Below are 20,611 nucleotides of genomic sequence, written 5' to 3'. Positions count from 1 at the left end.
GATGAAATGAATGAGCGATAAAACACATTGTAAAGAATCTCATTTTGTAAATAAGTGAAATAAAACCGTATTTAGTGCCTCCTGAATAGATTTCTATAGTTTTTTTTTTATCATTTCCTGTCATCTCCCTCCTGATGTGGGACCAAGATGTCCTTGTATTTTCAGTTCATGTTCTAATCAAGATCATTTCTATCATCATTTTGTGTGTTTTGTGCCATTTTGTTATTTGTCTTCTGTTCTTTTTAATTATTCATTATATTTCTCTCTTATTTTGTGTCGCTTTTGTGTGTATTTAAATTATTCTCTCTCAGTGTGTGTGTTTTTGGTGTCGTTTGGTTGATTCTTATGTCATTCTATATGTTTCTCTGTTATTTTTGTGTTTTTTGTAGTGATCTTGTGTATTTTTCTCTCTTAGTGTGTGTGTTTTTGTGTATTTTGTTCCTTGTCCAAACTTTTTATTATTCAGCATATTTTTTTTTTTTTTTGTGTGTTTTTGTTGTTGTTTTGTCAGTTGCTGGTAATATTCAGTGGTCCTATCATTTTTAACTAAAAGTAAACATAAAACCCTATATTTTTAACGCTTTCATTTGTTTATTTTCCCCTCTCTCTCTCGCTTTCTCCCCTGTAGTGCCATCACCTACGCCTAAAGGTACACGTACCCCCATTTAAGAAACGCTGCTTTAGAACGTCCAAATTGGCCCGAAGGAGACAGTAAAAATGACAGCAAACATGAAAGTTACCAAAGACATCTCAAATTCACCAATTTATTTTTATCACATGAATGCACTCATTTTTTATTGCAAATTGTGGAAAGAACTCTCAATTTTTCCACAAATCTTGAAATTTCTCAAACAAATCCATATAATTCCTCTAAATTACACAATAATGGGTTACAAAATCAAGAATTTTTGAAAGTGAAGATCTGACAGGGACTGATATTAAAAACTATTGCACAATTGATGTTAAAATTGTTATATTTTCCACCTAAGAACCACGGCCCACTTCAGATCAAACTGGTCCATATTTGGCCCCTGAACTAAAATGAGTTTGACATCCCTGGTGTAAAACGACAAAGATCTCTGGCTTTTTAAAGATTTACGTAACCCCCTTTTCAGAAGAAAGACTCACGTGTCACCATCAGTTGGATTTATCGTTCAGGTCAATGAATAAAGTGAGATGAGGTGAAGCATAGTGAGCAGTTTGTTTAAGTCTAAGTGAACGAGTCCTGCTTTGGTCCCTCAGTCTGACCTCAGGTTGACAACAAATGTAGCCACTTAACAGTCAAACTGCTGTCAGACAGCGATTACCAGGCCTCACCGCCGTACACTACAGAACACTAATGGGTGTCATTAGATCAAATGGACAGGATGTTGAATAATTCAATAAGTCGCGGCTTCAAAAGTGTGTGGCAAGGCCTTTCCACGATATCTGGGTTACAGACGATCTTATAAAGACTGGCTGGTGTGAGAGATTTCTGTTCCATGCGTTGGCGGTCGGAAAGCATCGGCGTTCAACAGCACAGAAAAACACATTTAGAATAAAAAAAGGAAAAAAAAGAGAAAAAAAAAAGAAGAAAAAGAAGAGAAAAAAAGAAGAAAACGAAAGAAAGAAAAAAAGGACAAAAGGAATAAATAAATAAAAGAATACATTCACTTATTTGGGGTTCCTATAGCTTCAGTCAAATTAAAGTCAAGACTTTAATGCTTTTTAAATTTGAAATAAAATTTAAGACCGACTTCACAATAAACATAATTAGAGAAAAAACCTTACCTTACGGCTTTGACTGCTGTATGTATCTGTTCTACTGTTATACATGCACTTGTATTTAATCCTTATTTAATTAACAGTCTTTTACTAAATTATGTAAGTTTTTCTTTCTCTCTTGTGTTTATTCTTTTTATTTGTAATATTTCTTGAGCCTCTGTAACAAGTAATTCCCCCTGGGATAAATGAAGTATTTCTGACAACTTCCTTAGTGACTACCTATAAGCAATATTTCTGAGGTTATTGAGGAAAAACTCTTAGTTAATGGGTTAATTGGTTGTATAATGCAAAATATGGCATTAATAAGTACTTAATATTTACCAACTAAGAGCCAAAATGTTACTAATTTACATGCTAATTAATGGTGAATAGGTGTACCTTAATATAGAAGTGTTATCCAGATGGATTCACTTCATTTTTTTACTTCCATTGAACCTCATTTGAACCTTTACCTGGCTTCATACATCTTCTGACTCCATGATTGGATTTATGAAAAGACATGATTTAGCATGTAGGACCTAACGTCTTTTCCTATTTCCTCGCTCATATTTCCAGACATACTGTATATATGCCTTATATCAGGGGCTCTCAAACTTTTTTTTTTGGCTCAAATAGCCCCATTTCTCTTACTTTTCAGTCCAAGTCCCCCCTTTTTTCCACTACAACATTTTGCTCAGAATTCTGTGAAAAGCAGAATGATGGAATCAATGAGTGATAAAACACATTTTAAAGAATCTAACTTTATAAATAAGTGGAATTAAACGGTATTTAGTGTCTCCTGAATAGATTCTTTTCTGTAATTCTTATAATTTCCAGTCATCTCTCACCTGGTGTGGAACCAAGACTGACTCTTGTATTTTCAGTTCATGTTCCAATCAAGGATTTCTTCTGTTTTTGGTGTCATTTTGTGTATTTTGTTCTTGTTTGTCTGTTTATTTTATTATTGACCATATTTTTATCTTACGTTGTGTGTTTTTGTGGTCGTTTTTCTGTGTTGTTGGTATTATTTAAATTATTCTCTCTCTCTCGCTGTGTTTTTGGTGTCGTTTGGTTGTTTCATATGTTGTTTTAAATGTTTCTCTATAACACAGATATATATACACAACAGTCAAAGCCATAAGGTTACAATAATGAACTGTACAGATAAGAATTACAATATGTTTTGCTTAGTATGGACTTTATAAGGTGGCAGTACCACCAGTTATTGAATATGAATATGGTCTGTTCTTACATAACAAAACACAATACTACAAGTGTTAATAGTGTCCAAATACCTCTAAATTAAGTCTTTGTTACTTAAAATAGTGATTCTCGAACTTTTTTGGCTCAAGTGTCCGCTTTCTCCTATTTTGGAACAACATTTTGCTCAGAAAACAAAGAAAACTATAGATTATTTACATTTCATTGTGTTGTTTGTGTCATTTTGTGGATTTCGTTAATGTTTGTCTTTTCCTTTTATTATTCAGTATAATTTTCTCTTATTGTGTGTGTTTTTGGTGTCGTCCGGTTTTTTTTTTATGTCGTTTCGTATGTTATTTTTGTGTATTTCGTAGTGATCTTATGTGTTTTTCTCTCATTTAGTGTGTTTTTATTGTTGTTTTGTGAGTTGCTGGTAATATTCAGTATGATTATCATTTTTAACTCAAAATAAACATCATAAATCCCATATCCCTGTAGTGCCATTGCATACCTCCATTTGACAAACACTGCCTTATATCATACATATATAAAATCAAAAAAAAAGTTCCAAATTAAAATTAAAGTAAGAACTTTCTTGGAAGCCCCTACTTTATTTCTTTTTAAAATGTACTTGTAAGTGTCAAGTAGACATTTAATATTTCTTACCCGTGAGCCAAAGGCTCTGAAAGGACTGCTGTCTGCCCGTGCCGTCGGGCTCGATACGTTGAAACCATGACCGCAGGTGCCAGGAGCAATATTGAGGTGTTCAGCTGAGTAAATCCAGTGAGTTCCATTAGAGTGAGCAGGACATGGTTCCAGTACATACGATCTGTTTTCAAGAGATATGAAACCCCTGTGGAGGACAGATCAAACCGTAAGAGCTTTGTGGACATTCTGGATTCCACTAAAAATTGGTGACAAATGGAGCACGAGAGGACAGTTTGTGTCCTATTGGGTTAAATATGTGTGATTTTTGACTTATATATATATATATATTTACACAAGTATGAAAAGCGGTTTGCTTTTGAAACTATTCCAACCAATCAGAGAGCTTTATTAGGTTATAATCCCTCCTCCTTCATTTGAATTTTGTCTCCTAGTTCTACTAGTGAATCTTTTGGCTTTACTAGTACTATTAGTAAACTACTAGTGAGATTTTGAGTGTACTAGTAAACAAATTGTTTGTCTTACTAGTAAAGGTATTTGGTACATTAGTGCGTGAGTAGAACTTACTAGAAAAGAAAAATAATTTACTAAACCAGCAGTTCTCAACCTTTTCAGCCCCGACCCCCAAAATAAAGATTTCAGAGACCCCCACTGGACCTGAAGGTGGTTGAACACAGACGTGAACATTGAAGAACAGTCATGTAGAGACAGGGCCACCTATAAGGTGGAATAAAGGGGAGAGATTTTTGGGGCCCATCCATAAAATCAGCAAAATAATGGTCCATTGTTCTATGAATCTGTGATAACCACATGTATTTATTTATCTGAATAATATCCACTGTTATCCAGGAAGTTTAGTATTATTTGTAGTATATAGTCATCTTAAAGATGTAAATCCTTGTTTTAATCAGAAATAAAATGGGTTAAAAGTGACCAAATGGGATTAAAAAAAAACACAGAAAATGGTTACAAATATAGGAAAAGTAGTTTAAATTGGCAAATATAGTGCATGACAAATCTTGAATGTGGTTAAATTTGCAAAAATAAACATAAAATATGGTAAAAAGAGGTTAAAAGTGACAGTATTGGGTCAACATATATACCGTTGGAAAAGTGTTGGAAGGAGATCATCAGTGCTGAAAATGTCTTGGAAGTGGAAGGCATTTAAATTTGATGGAGAAGTAGCAGAAATGGGAGTAATGTAGCAAAAATGCATTAAACGGACAAAAATACGGCAAGACAAAGTGTTGAAAATAGGTTAAAATATGGCAAGTTTGGTGTAGTTGCAGAAAAAGGGTAAAAATAAGCAAAAATGGGCTCAAATTGTTGGCATCTGGCAGTGTCTCACCACCCCAAATTATGTCCTGACCCCAAGGTTTAAAACCCCTGTAATAGTAGACAATCTTGTGTTACTACTAGTATGAGTACACTAAAAACATGTTTCTAGTAAAAACCAAAATCTTTACTACGACTACTACTACTTGTTTTTTTTTATTTATTTTTTTATTTATTTATTTTTATTTTTATTTTTACTACTTGTAACAGTGGTTGTACATGTATCTGCCTGTAAAGGGGGACCCATCCTCTAACCCTGTTTGGGCTACAATAGATTGCGGCAGCTCTGTGACCTAAATGTGAATAAAGTATATAAGGAAAATAAAAGGATGGTCATGAATAATAGTGCGTTCTTAGTCATGGAATATATTTCGCACCATTTGAAGATGAAAGTGTCATCTGCCTACAGAAAGATCAGATGAAATTGAAATTATTCAGAACCGCATGAACCGTGAAAAGCTAGGGCTGTTAGCCTATTAGCAGGTCAGCTCAGGTGCTGGAACTCGAAACTGACAAAACTGAATTTTTTTCACCTACACAATCCTGCATGTGTTGGTGTTTTCCACCTGAATCCAATACTCCCCCTTATGAATCCATGCTTGCAATCACACGTGTGGCCCTCAGGCGTCCTTCTCACTCCCCATCAGGGATAAGGAGGTGAATAGCACTGCTGTATTCAAATCATTGTGCAGAGGGCGAGGCCTCATCGTGGGTGTATGAAAACATTCTTGATGGTTCCACTGACACTGTTGCACTCTGACATTTGCAAAATGGTGTTATTCCTAACATTGAGACACTTCAATTGCAGAGTGCATGTTTTTAAGTGCGCTGCTTTTCATCAGCATGCAGAATCTTTTTTTTTGTCCTTATTATTCATTAATTCATAGAAATGAATAATTAGATTTCTTGTGTTTCTTCACCAGATACGATAGAAAGTAATTGGCATCATTTTTGTTCTGGTTTTTTTATGGGGGTCCCCGTAACATGACTTAAAATATTGGCCATATTCAGGTGTTTCTGCGGAAAGCAACAAAATCAACATCTGCCATTGTTTTGGTACATTTTTTATGCCACGTAAACACCAGAAATGTCAGGGTTTTTGGAGCACAATGAAATCAAAGTAAAGGATCGTCCCCAGTAGGTTTAAGACCCACAAAAAAATAAAGGTTATTTTTCCACCTATTAAAGTAACAGTTGTCTGTAGAATGGTCCAATATATGCATTTCGGCTGTTTGTGTCAAATGTGTTCAAAAAGACTACATTAACGTTTAAAGCGTCATGATAAAAATTAAGAAGCAGTTTGAAAAACTTACTTTATCCCATCACAAGTGCTCAGACTCACGTCTGAGTGGGCGTGGCCCTCCACCTCCCCGTGGTAAAAGCAATTTGGCTGCAAGAAGAGAAAATGCACAACTTAGGTTTTAATAGTCACTACAGGAAGCGAGAGACGTGTGTGAAGCAAAAACACAAGTTCAACTTTTCAACAAGATCAACTACTTCGCACCACCTCAGGTGATTACAGTGAAATAAGACCGTAATATCTACACGGGAACAGTCTTTTGCAAAGTAGGCAAAAGCCATTTCCCACTCATCACCCACAGGCAAATGTTGGCCGAGATCTGAGTTTCACATTCCCCAGAACAGCTTTTGCCGTCTCCTGTCCTCCCAGGTACCCACTTTCACGGACCACCTGTCAAGCAGCAATAGGGAGTAAAGAATGTGAATTAACTCAATGTTTTGTTTTTCCCTAAATGTGTCCTGGCAGAAAGAAAGAAGACGGGGAGGAAGTTTCTGGTTAGAAGTGAAAACATGCCCTTAGCTCAGGTGAGGGGCCTGTCTGAAAGCTCTGGAAAACAGGCAATATGTGCACATTTTCCATCCCCACCTTGACTGCTTCTATTTATAGAAAACATGGTATACATTTCAATGTCTGGCCTTTTTCAAGGTGATTATCCCGTGATGGAAGCACATCTTGTATGTACTGTATCATTTGGACGTTTGGCTGCAGTGGCACATTTTTGTTGCTTTAAAATCCTTTCCTGTAGAAATTTTGTAAATCCAACAATGTTTTCTTACTCTCAATATAAGCACATTGAAAATAAGCTTTTGTAGTTTTGTCAGACAAAAGAGACTTAGATCCATTATCAGCAATAACATTCCCCAAATGGTTATATATAGAGATCTCTGTGATGTTTTCATTTATTTGAAACCATTGCCTGCTTCCAAAATTGGCATAAGACAGCATAAAACACTTACTACGGCTCCTTGGACACTTTGTTAGTTTATCAGATTGATTTAAATCCCATTGAGGGATGTGAAGCTCCAGGAACGTATCGCAACATGTATCTGGAACTCAACACTCCTTCCTTTCTTTACTCTTAGGCTCAAAAATTTCTCCACAAAACAACAATAAAAGCAAGATGTTGATTACATGTTAAAATAAATTTCATACACCTGTACACCTGTCTTCTTTATTGTTTTCTTTATTGAATATCGCAAGTGTCGGCGTCATGGAGGGAGCATTCGCAGGCCGTGCCCCCCCAGCTGACCTACATTGCTGCATCGCAACAAAGCGAGAGCAAAAAATTCAGATGGAGGTCAGGAAGTGAAGCTTGAGAATCTGCCATCTGAAATAATCAAAATGCCCATGTTTTGTGTAATTTACTGCTCCAATCGTTCTAACCGAGAAAGGGAAAAGAGATTTTATATAGTACCAAAGATTGTCTTTCACAAAGGTGAAAAATGTAAAAAGCTCACAGAACAACGCCGTAAAAAGTGGTTTTTAAACCTACGTCTGCGGTGGGGAGGAGCAGAGTCTGCTGATCTCCGTGTCTGTAGCGACCACTTTGTCAGAAGTATGTTAGCGAGCTAACTTTGTGTTTGTGGCTGTGTTTATATAGCATTAGGTTGTCATTAAATGCTCATTTACTATTATTTACTACTATTATTTTTGTGCCATCCTAGAGCCTCTTCTTCTGGTTTCTGTTTCACTGCCTAATAAAGCTTCTACTCTAGTAATGGTCCCCAAAGCGGTTAGCTCATTCAACTGCACCGGAGGCTGTTTGGTGCAGATCAGAAGTCGCGCTCTGAACGCAAACTGAGCATTGACCAGAGCTAACCTGGCTACCACTGGGTTGACGGCCAGCTTGGGGCGCAGGTCCCAAGCTGGCCGTGGTGGTTCCGGGGATCCACACCACCAGCAGGAAAAACAATCCTGATCCGGGGGGGGGGGCGCCGTAGAGAGGTCCAAGGATCAGTCGCCGGAGAGGACAACCTCCCCGTCTTCCAAGGCGCTTCTTTCAGGGAGGTAGCGTATACAAACAGCGAAGGCAGGAGGGGATGGACGCACAGACATGCAAAAGAGTGTTGTAGTCTCCCGATTTTGTTGTGATAGTTCTTCAACAACTTATCTGATCCTGCGGAGAGTCGCGTGGTCGTAAACCAGCAGAGAAGAGTAATTTTGGACATAAACTGACAAAAATAACAAGATAGCAAACAAAACAGACAGCAGCAGATGACAAGCCGAGCTCAGTGGCGCCATCTTGGCTGACAGTTCACTCAAGGTAATAAAATGATTACCTGTCCTCCGCATTGCAAAGCTGCTAATGGACCTGAACAGATGCTTCGAGAGAGTCAAGTTTGGTCCACAGGCCACAGGTTGTATGTACACCAACATACAGCCTCTCAAGCTTTGTCCCTTAGTACCAAAACAACCCTTTACCCTACTGTTGAAAAGGCCATTGGATCCCAAACTCAATTGCCCCAATCATTCTTTTCCATCTATCTCGATTAACGTGTTCTTTACATAGGCCTGTACATCACAATTCTGTAATATTTGGGGTAGCTTGTGCGTGAGATTACGTCTTATTCTACCTTAACCATTTGTCAATTTTGGTTTCACATGTTAATGGTTTCAAAAGAGCACAACTAATAAAGAGTTTTGACATCCTTGGGCGTGTTTTCGACTTTGTAGATTGAAAACAAACCGTTGTGAGGTACAGAGGTGCATGCAGAGGACAGCACTATATAAAAAAATATGACATTTTAGCATAGCGGGGAAAGAGCAGAGGTGTGAGCTAATGCTACCGCCTCATGTTTCTTTGATGAGATCATGGCTGTGATGCATAGATGTAAGGGATATGAATAGACTTTATGTTTGAGGGTATTCTGCAGGGGAGAAAGGCGAGAAAAAAATGCTTATGCATTCCTATCCGACGCTAAGAAGATCAATGACTAATATCTGGATTATTATAGAAAGCAACCTGGGGTGTGAACATTAGTGTGTGTTATAGTTAAGCATTTATTATCCTGGGTGAACACCTAAATATCATTGGAGGTCATTAATATCCCCAGGGGGCAGTCAGTTATCCTTCCACACGTGCAGACGTAGAACTAGCGTGAGAAGAAGAGGTTTTTAAAAACATATTCAGTGACTCACACTGAAGTCCCACCCAGCAGCATCTTGCCTCTGACACATAACCCAGTCCATAAGTTTACTCTGCCTCGTTCACTGTATCGGTCCCTCCCTACTGGGAGGACAAATAAATTACCAGTGGATTAGCTTTAGATGGTCTGAAAGCTTCCAGTAAAAAGATCCTCCCAAGAAAAACTAAAGCTGTGGTCATGAGACAGGAATGACAGGTCGGACAGATTATTTATCCAAAGAATCAGAATCAAAATCAGTTTTATTGCCAAGTAGAGTTTTTAAAAAATACAAGGAATTTCACTTGGTTGATGGTGCGAACACAGACAAAATAATAATAGTGATAAACATATTCATATAGATATGCATATTATATAATATAGATATTTTAGACAATGATTTTCATCCTAGCTTTTGTCACCATATGTTTTCTTTTACTTGAAGGAAGAAGGAAGGAAAAAAGCAGGAAGACTAAATAAATATTGAAGTTTTTGTTCATAAAACTAGAACAAATGCTAGGACGATGACATTGGTAAAGAAATGTAAATATAAGTATTATAATAGAGGTCTTCTTCAGATGATTTTATTTAAACAAAAACTTTTTAAAAGCTTTTTGTGTTGCATTATATTCCATTTTACATCATTTAAAAAAAAAACTTTATTGAGGACCTTAGGACAGATTTTTTCCCAGACCAGGGTTAAGAGAGACTTTTGTAATCATTATTGTTGATTTAATGTTTTTACCGCTGATTTTAATATTTTTATTGATTTTTAACAATATCAATCGATTTACAGCACGTTCAATTGCCTTGTGTATGAAATGCACTATACAAATACATTTGCCTTGCCTTAACTTTACCCCTAAAACAAACATTTGGGGACCTTTAAATGCCAGGTCATTGCCAAAACAATCGACACAAATACTTTAAAGATGCAAGTTTTCATCATTTTTTTTTTTCGTGGATAACTCGTTCCTCACCTTTTGTCAGATATTACCAGCCAAGCGCGCTGGCTACTAAAGACAATCCTGCCATCTTTAAGTTTAACAGTTATTGATTATTAAATGATATACTGACTCTGAGAGGTAATAGTGAGGGGTATACACCCTAACGTTTTCAGAGTAACATTCTCACTTGCAGTTGTTCTAGTTACCATTTACCGTTTTAAGTAAATATGTGCTCGAGTATGGTAGTGACAGTCCAGCCTTTTATTCACAGCCTCCTCAACCATAAGAAATGTGTTTATTTTACAGCGTGTGTGTTCAACAAACAGTAAAAAGTAAATAATTATGATGATTTCCTCTTTTACAGGATTACACAATAAGTTGCCTTAAACAAATCATAAGCAAGAGGATTTACATGCCAAAAAAAAACAAACAAAAAAAAAAAAACACACTCAACATTTAATTGCTTCTAAACTACAGTTAATTAAAGAAAGTGAAGCCAGGCAGGCTTCCAGGAGCTAAGATTCTAATCCATGTGCTTTGGCCTAAATCGTTTGGTACATTCAACGCTACAATGGCGGCTCTTTTTTCTTAAAGCTGAAAATACATTTCTTTCAGCAGCAAGGTATTTATAAACCCATTGAACGCTTTTAAAAGGATGTGTAATAAAAACAGAAAATCCAATTTATGAAAAACTATTTGTTTAATGTTCCGCCGCAGCAATGAAGCACATTAAGGTAACTAAGTACACAAAAAGCATGGCTGCCGTGCATGTTTCTGCGCAGAAATCTACCGTCAACCTTGATTCGGAAAGTCATTCGATGGCATTTGCAGAAGTATTTTTTAAACAAATATGGAATCCCCATTTATGAAGCTGATAAGTGCAATGCAAGCTGGTAAATATTTCATAATCGGCATGACTTCCAAAGTGCATTTGGATGTTCACTAATTTAATATTTCCTAACAGAACTGCACACCAAACCATTTTGGGGAAGATTTTCAGCTTATTCATTTTTCATGTTACCTAAAATTGAGGATATTCTATGACCCCTATTGCCCTTTTATTAAATTAAATATAAATCTGGTGGCTGAAAAAAAAAACCTCTCGTACCACCTTTACTTATTTTATTCGTATGAAAATCCAATTCCAGCTAGATTAAAGTGGGTCTTTCTATGCAGCGAGGACTCCTTTAATTGGTGCACCACGATGTAGCTGCCGGTGACTCTGCATCAATTATTTTTGGAGATCTCATCCAACTGATCTCATTGGAAAAAAACCAACGTGCTTTTTCTAAACGCAACAAAACACAGCTTTTCTCGATTTTAGCTTGGTGGTTTGTATTTTTTTAAAGTTTAGTTTTACCGATTCTGTGAAGTTTTCAGTTTATTTCAGTCTTATCAGCTTAAATATAGGTTAAAATCACAAAGGGACTTTTTCTCAGTTAGAGTTTTGTTTTGTTTATGTCTAGTTTTTTTCTATTCCTTGATTTTATGTTGTGATTATTTGTTCGTGAAAGTTTGGACGATATTGTGTGCAATAATACATAGTGATATTAAACCATCACAAGGTTTTATCATCGATGGTACAAGTGGTATTGCAAAAGGGGTCTGATTAAAAACAAAGAAAGCATTTACTACACACCAGATTGTTACAGATTATTTGAATTTTTTACATTCCTATTGAGTTGACATTCTCATACCTAAAAAAAAAAAAAGTAAGCAAGTATGTCCAGAGTTAAAGTAAAAACAAAAAAGCATGGTTATTTTTTTATTTGCAATTATTTTTTCCTTTTCAAAAATATCGTATTGTATCGTTATCGCAAGTCCGGTATTGTTTAATGACCATTTTGCCATGGTCATTAAATTGCGACCCATTTTTTTTTTAGAATTCAACCAACCAAATTTAGTTTTTCAAAAATAGCTGTTGAAAACACATTTATAATCTTTTTTAAAACGTAAATCTATAGATTTCCCTGGGCAACATGCATTTCACAGCATGCCTGTAAAAAGAAAAGTCCAACGTGAGAGACGTTAAAGGAACACTGTGTAACTTTTGGCCACTAGACCTGTAACTTTCACATCAAGCGCCCCCTAGTGGCCACAAGCGCTGCAGCACTGTTGCAAAAATCAACAAACAGTCAGTCGGGCCAGCCTCCCTTGTCTTTTGATTGTGTATGCAGACAGTCGTTGACCTGTAACTTCGGGATAAGGATTGGCTCTAAGGGCTGGGGTGCAAAGCGGGGCTGGCCTCGTGCCGCAGCTACGGTCTATGGGTTGGAGTAGCAGCTAAACTTGTTTCAGCTGCCCACAACAATGGCGCCGGGTCGGGAAATGCCCGTATGTTGTGACGTCACGTTGGAACTATATATTTCCGATCCTGTGGTCACGTGACTGCCGTAACCACCAGGTCACATGACCTGGTTAAAGGCGATCCGTCTCCTCCAAACTTACATGGTCGGTATTTCAAGAAGGAAGCCCAGCTCTGAGCATTGATACTGTCAAGCGCTGTATATTGGCCTGAGGAATCATTTAAAATAACTCATATGGGTCAACTCTTTAGGTCAAAAAGTCTACGGTGTGCCTTTAGGTATTTATTTATTTTTGACCAGCTGTCCGCGACCCACCCAGTACAGGTCCACGACCCACTGGTTAAGAATCTCTAGGTATCGTCAACTCACTGTATCGTTACACTCCTACTGTCTATGTTTCTCTCTCTGTTTTGATTTCAGTCGACTCTGTTTTCAACACATTTTAGTTCTTCTTGTTTCCACTCAGGGGTTCCTTATCTCCTGATTGCCCTTCCTCACTATGTAAAGTTTGCTGTCATGGATTGTCCAACCAAGCTGAACCTGTCCTTGTCCTTTTGTTTTTCTTTTCTGTGGGAAACTTTTGATGGACACCTTTCATTTACACTTTTCTAGTCTTGTTTTATACTTAGTTGATCAGTGTGTTTGAGTCATAAGTTCTTCTTCTCTGAGCTTGTTTTTTCTCCGATTGGGGTTTGGGATTTTGAGCTCGAAATAAATAAACACTGTTTTTCAGCACTATTTTCCATTTGGCTGCTCCAACATATCGCCTACAATACCTGACACAACTGAATAGGTGGGAATGATTAAAAACACTGTGGGGGGGAAATGCACAAATCCCAGATTTAGACATCATTATTTCAAATTAATAATTTAAAGATGACTTACTGTGGTTTTATGAAGACCTGTGACTGAACTGCCATCGTGCAGGTAATGGGTTTCAGTGTAGTTCCTCGCAAACAGCCCCCTAGAGAAGATAAACAAAGGCATCAAACACTCGGTATTGACCCTGGGGGGGGTTCATTACAAAAGAGGGGGGGAAAAAAAATCAATCATAATGTCTTAAGTCACTGAACCACTGCCAGCCCTGCATGAAAGATAAACAGTGTGACGAGATTTAAACCTTAAGCCTGCTTGAGGATAACCTGAAATCGAACCGTGCATCAGCGATCACGAGCCAAAATGAAATAAAAAGCAGGCTTTTATGGCATTTTCTAATAAAGCGCATTTAATAAATGTGTTTGCACCAAGAGGTCATCAAAACCAATCAATAACTCATTCTGAGTCCCCCACTTGAACAGGTATTATAGACCATGACGAGTGAAAGCAAGCACACTGTAGTTTACTGACAGATTTCAAGCTCAATATAAATCTAAAATGACAACTTACACAATAAAACAACCGGTTTACAACAAAAAAGTCATTTTATTCCAATTTTAAATTAAATTATCAATCACAAACATTTTGAAGATATGACTTTCAATGCACAACCATGATTAAAAGCAAAGATGGGAAGAATGAGAGAAGTATGGGAATTTAATAATCCACAAGGCTTACTTTAAGAGTACATCCCAGTTAAATATATAGAACTTTTATTTAGACTATTTTAGTCACTATTATTTTACTCATAATTGAAATTATGATTATTGAAACAATTATTTGTCAACCAATAGGTTATTTATTTTTTATAAAACATGAATAGAATGTCTTAAATCATTTTTTATCCATTGTGTTATTTTTGTAATCGTTGAGTTTAATAATCGAAATCGTAACCAAATTTCCATTTATTGCACAGTATTGGTTTGCTTGGGTGCCAGTTTAATCATTCGAGAGCTTTTATTGTGAAAGTCACTCTTATAATCCTACATTCAAATCATCAAATGAGAAACTAATAAAGTAAAAACACAGATGTTCGTGTCATTAATATTCTCAAACATTTATAAATGGCTGAGTATTGGGTTCTTCCTAAAATTAAAGCTAACTCAATCTGTCTCTGAGTAAAAGCACGTACATAACACCATAAATCATATCAGTCTTTTACTTTCCACTGATACGATGTAAAAACAAAGAAGCCAAGTTAGAAAGTGAAGCCGCCAGAATTTTAATAGCTGCCTGGATGATGCATTGTCGAAACAATCCATTTCCTAATCTTGTGATACATTTACATTTAAGTGTGTCAGGATGCTTACATTTACGCAATAATGAGACAGTGTAAAAAAAAAATAAAAAAAAGATTTGTCTGTGAATGTAAATTCATACAAATGTTGGCCCCGTGTGAACCTTCCAGAAGCCCCTGTGGATCTATTCAAAGCTGTAGTTGTGCTATTCCAAGGTGAGTGCAATAAAAAAAAGCACTAGACTGTTCAACTGGGTCCGGTAAGTGAGAAACGAGCTAACAGATTCTTCACTTTTTTTTTTGGTGTTAGCAGAGGCTTCACACATGTTTTGCACTGGCTCGAATGTTTGAACATGAATGTTTCAACTCCCACTTGTACAGTATATGCTTCCTTACACACACATAAATCATAAACATCAGTTGTAGGGGTGGGGGGGGGGGGGGGAATCAATTCACATAAGAATCAAGAATCTAATCATCCACAACTTAAAAAAAAAAAAAATTCATTTTTTATTTTTTCAAATTAATTTATTTATTGTAAGTCAAACAATACAAGTAGAAACACAAAACCAAAACAACAGCAAAAAAAAACAGACAAAGTACAGGACGAAAGCATAGTATATATATATATATATATATATATATATATATATATATATATATATATATATTAGAGGTGTTGAAAAAAATTGATTAGGCGATATATCGAGACATTACGTCGCGCGATTCTCGGATCGATTCTAAATGCATCCATATCAATTTTTTTTAATTAAAAAAATTAAAAAAACTTTATTATTGTTATTTTAACATTTATTTAACCAGGAAAGTCTTTTCCACTGCAGGAGACATTGTAAATGCACAAAGAAGTGTGCTGAACCCTGAGCATGTTGATCAGCTTGTGTTTTTTCAATAAAATCTAAAAAGAAAGTACTAACTTTCTGCATTTATTTCTTGTTCTAGGCATATACCTCAGTTAAGTTGCACTAAAGTTAAAAGCCACAGGCAGATTGTATGTTATTTTTTTATTTTAAGTTGTTGGCACATGGCATGTTAAAGCTAATGTTTTGAGTGTGAAATATGCCAATAAAATATATTTCACACAATGTTCTTATGAAGGGGTGCAAATTTACAGATCAGTTGTTTCTTAAGTCATATATATATATAAAAAAAAATCACAATAATCACCTTATACTGTAATATCGGGATATATCGTATCGTATGTATAGGGATACGAATCGTATCGCCAGATGCTGAGGAGGAGCTAAATAAGTACCTGGAGGCTGAACCACTGTCTCTCTCAAAAGACCCTCTTCATTGCTTTCCCTCTATTAGCTGAACACTACGTATGCATCCCTGGTACTAGTGTTGCAGAGGAAAGAATATTCTCCACAGCTGGAGATATTGTGACAGCACAGCAAAACAATGTCAGTCCAGAACACGTAGAACAGCTTCTTTTTCTGCAAAAGAATTTAGATGTTCCTGATGGACAGTAATCCCACATGGACAATTATGGACTGTGTAATCCTACACACCAAGCCCAACATGTGTCCATCCTTGTTATGTGATTTGTTGAGAAATCACAAAATATCAGTTAAAGTTTGCAGTGTTATTTGTACAATTTTATTTTTTCAAATATCAAAGAAAAGCTACCCTAAGCTTTTATTTAGGCAATTTTATTTATTAACAGAAGCTTTATTTTTTGTATAACTTATTCTTGTAGTCAGTGAAAATTGAGACTTACAAAAAAGTTTCTATTTTGACCAATTTGTGTTATTTGTGTACTGTTTATTTTTGTAACTTCTGGGAGAAAAATGCAGCTAGCCTAAGCTTTTATTTAGCCAATTTTATTTATGAACAGAAGTTTTCTTAGAAGTTTTTTGTATACCTTGAACTTACTTCTGAAAAAGGGGCAGCTGGAATAAGCTTTTATTTCAGCAATTTTATTTATGCAAGTTATTTGTTGTACAGTAAGTTTTTATTTGTTTAGCATGAATATATGTTACCTTTTGTCTTAAGTTTGCCTTTGTGTGATTGCATCATTGAAATCAGTTTAATCAAAATTATCTTATACAAACTGTATTGTTTTGATGCCATAATTTTCCTTAACTATGCATTGTTTCAATTTTTTAATCAAGAATATTTTGAATCAAGAATCGTTTGAATTGAGAATCAATTTTGAATCGAATCGTGACCCTAAGAATTGGAATTGAATCGAATCTTCAGACACCCAAAGATTCACATCCCTAATCAGTTGACACCAGGGGTGGACTGGCCATCTGGCATACTGGGCATCATCCCGGTGGGCCTTCGACCAAAAATGGGTTGGTCCGGTCCGCTACGTTTTTTTTTGACAAGTGAGTAAAGGCAGACATGTTAACAGGTGGCCAAAAATGATGCAAAAGTGGCAAAAAACGTGGCAAGAAAAGAGTAAAAAGTGATTAAAATGGAAAAGAGTGGCCCCAAAAAAATGGGCAAATAAAGAGGAACAAGGTGGAATGTAATGGCAAAGGGTAGATTTAATGGGCAAAATGTGGCAAACAATAGTGAAAAAGGGTAAAATAGTGGAACAAGAGGCAAAATGTAGGGGGAAAAGGAAACAAGTTGTATTTATTGGACAAAAGTGAATGAAAAGTGGCCAAAAAAATTGAAGAAAGGACAAAAATTGGATAAAAGTGTGAAAATGAGAGGGTTTTTTTATTGCCAAAAGGTAGCTAAAGTCTGAAAAAAGTGGCAAAAACAGGGCAAAGGAAGTTGCAAAATGGTCAAAGGAAAGAGGTAAAAAGGGGTTAAAAAGTTTCCTTCTTTTAAGGTTTTCTGGGGTAATAATAATTCAAATTAAGACAAAAAAAAATGTCACTGAGCATCACTGACTTAATAATGGCTTCTACGTGGTGTCCGCTGATAATGTGAACTGGTCTGGACAGAAAATGCCAGTGATTCATTTTTGCCCCACTCCACCCATGGTTGACACTTTTACTGATATTGCGCAAAAACACAGAAACCCAGATAGAGATTTCCTCCACTGGTTCTATATTTTAGTGTGTTAGCATGCTGGTGTTTACCCCATAATGAGATACTGATAAATATTTGATTTGCAATGGTTTTTTGCATTGAGAATTTGTGTTCTCATTATGTCTCTTACTGCATATTATTTTCCCTGTGTGGACCTTCCAGAAGCCCCTGTGGCCTTTTCGAAGCTATGCTAGTGTGCCATTTCAAGGTGAGAGCAATAAATGCCCACTGGGCTGTTCAGCTGGATCCTGTCCAGTCACCAATAATGCTCGATACGACAGAAACAGAACGCTAGTGGCCCGTGGTTCCCTGAGGGACTGAAATGAGGACGCAGCAAAAACACAGTAGAACAGTTCTAGAACTTTGAATTTCTTCAAGCTAGCAGATATATTGCATTGTGCTAGGAGAGTATGGATAATACTACAATGAAAATGTGAATGAAGGAGCTCTCAGAATGTCCAAACCTCAGAGAACTAGGGCTCAGAGAACTCCAGTGACCTGGACATCAGTCAACTTCTTTGTTTCATCACTTAACACAGACGACCAGATTTATTAACATAATCAATAACCCTGACACAGTACATGTGGTATTCAATAACTTGATGTATGTAATGCTACAAGCTGGATCGAGGTTCTCCGTTTCCTTCACAGCACAACTTTATTTTGAGTTTCTCACATACTTCAACCCATTTCAGTCTTCTTCTTTCTTTAGCTTTTTTCACCTTTTTCAAACTTCTTCAGCTTATTTCTACTTCCAATGATTTTCCAACATGTTGTAGCCAGTGTTGGGTGGTAACGCAACTTTACATTTGACAGTAACTAGTACTCTAACACATTTTTTTTTTTTAAAGAAATAACAGTTATCGTTACAATATGGTGCGTTTGTCCGTTACTTTACTAGCTGCAGTATACTTCCTGTTTACAGTGGCGCTACATATTTTTGTGGGATGCCGTGCCAACCACGGAAAAACAGAAGAAGAAGAAGAAGAAGAATGGTCATCGTGTCTCTGTTTACATCACGTGCGCCAATTGTGGCGAGTCAATGCGAGAGCAGGACGAGCTTCTCAGATCTGAAAGATACATGCATCAGTGAAGCTCTAAGCTAACGCTGTGTTGGTGGACGCACTGGACGTGAAAAACACCTCTGCACCGAAACAACAGCGGCTGGATTTGAAAGATACTGTGACTGTTATCCAGGGACAGATCAACAAAACTATTGCACGGTATGTTGTTGTAAACAAGCAGCCTGTCGCTACTGCTGAGTCACCGCTTTCAGTAGCTTGTTAGCATGATACATTTTGCATTGTGTAGCTGAGAAAATATTTAGCTTTCTAAGTATTTTCAACAGCAGAATGTGCACTTGGAATACACACAGCTTACTTTTCATTACTGTGCTAAGGTTGAAAAATTGCTGTTTTGATTTTTGAGCAGCCGTTTGTGCTTTATATGCACATCATTTATCAACATTTTATAGCAGTTTTTGTTAAGCAGAGTTTGTCAAAATGTATTCCGAATGTTAATTCAGATTGCTTTCATTGATTTTTTTAGAAGGTTTTTTTGTCTTGATGTTGTACATTGATTCTGAATAATATTCAGGTTGTTTTGTGTTATTTATTTCACAATTCCTTGTAACATTTTCAGTTTCTGCTGGTCTCAGGCAAATAAACTGGCATTGAAAGAAAACTTAAGTGTTTGTGTCTTGGTGTTTGTAAAAACTGTAAGGTTGGATACAATAAGATTTCATTTTTCAGAGGCTTTTATCCAAAGCAATGTTAATACAGGAGCAATAGTGGTAGGAGGGATTCAAACCACTGACCCTCTGATCACAAGCCAGCATCCCTAACCACTATTCCTCCACCGCAGAGTTGATCAACAGTGGATTATTTTCTGATACAGCACAGATATGAAGCTGTACGGACACAAATGACCCCAAAAATATAATACATTCTTTAAGTAACTCAAAAGTTACTTTTTCCAGTAATGCATTACTTTTTGGTGTAAGTAATCAAAATAGTAACTGAGTTACTTTGTGAATGAAGTAACTAGTAACAGTAATCAGCACAACACTGGTTGTAGTCCATATCTATGTTCTTTAACACATTTCTACATTTTCTATCACGTCTTCTGCATTATTTCATACAGGGTTCAGTAGTATATTTAAGTAAATGCATTTTAGAATAGAATAGAATCCTTTGATTGTGCTGTGTGTGTGCAAGAATATGTTGGTATGAGTGGTTGTGCTCCCCAGTTATATTTTCAACTGTAATGTTGTACAATATGTAAAAAAAACACCAAAGGGCAGCCTGAATTTAACTATAACCATCCTTTTTCCTATACTTACTTTGGAGTGAATATTGTTGTGAATAATGTTTGTTAAGGAAATAAATAATACATTATTAAAATATATACTTTTGGAAAAATTTTAAATTTATGTCTAAAAATCTATTTCCTAGTACCGGTACGTGTCAGTTTGATCATACCAGTGTGATTATCTCTCCTTAGGTCAGACGTACATACTGCATGTATCATATGCATGGAGCATATGTACAGTGTTAGATTCCTGGACATCAGCAGATAGTCGACTCCTGCTAATTACCAACAGAGGAATGAACATCAGCATGCAGCTGTATTCTCTTACTGACCTCACTGCTGACACCCCAGCTGGGAGTTTGAGATGAAACAACCATGGGTTGGAGGTTGTTTTGTTTGGGAGCTGTCAGCATGAGACACAATGCTTCCACACCCTCTCGTTCTTCTCTGAGCCAAAGAGCTGCTAATAATCATTGCATCAAAGTGAGGCCAAAGAGTCACAGCCAAATAAAATGATGTATCTTAAGCCCTAATTAGCTTAAAAACTCAACATCTGC

At 36.4% G+C, this 20,611-nt stretch overlaps 1 protein-coding gene across 1 annotated transcript in view; it reads right to left on the bottom strand.

The window, feature by feature from the left end:
* The window catches only part of adam12a (ADAM metallopeptidase domain 12a), a 130,044-nt gene that overhangs the window by 46,839 nt on the left and 62,594 nt on the right, over nucleotides 1-20,611 (bottom strand). The window contains exons 4-6 of the mRNA XM_028476005.1: nucleotides 13,505-13,583; nucleotides 6,258-6,334; nucleotides 3,610-3,796 (exon numbers count right to left, since the gene is read on the bottom strand). Coding sequence (XP_028331806.1) covers nucleotides 3,610-3,796; nucleotides 6,258-6,334; nucleotides 13,505-13,583 — 343 coding nt within the window. The remainder of the gene's footprint in view (nucleotides 1-3,609; nucleotides 3,797-6,257; nucleotides 6,335-13,504; nucleotides 13,584-20,611) is intronic.

The sequence above is a fragment of the Gouania willdenowi genome, chromosome 19 (genome assembly GCF_900634775.1).
Source record: "Gouania willdenowi chromosome 19, fGouWil2.1, whole genome shotgun sequence".
Lineage (NCBI taxonomy): Eukaryota > Metazoa > Chordata > Actinopteri > Blenniiformes > Gobiesocidae > Gouania > Gouania willdenowi.
The sequence above is the reverse complement of the archived record's forward strand: the minus strand, read 5'-3'. Positions and strand labels throughout refer to the sequence as shown.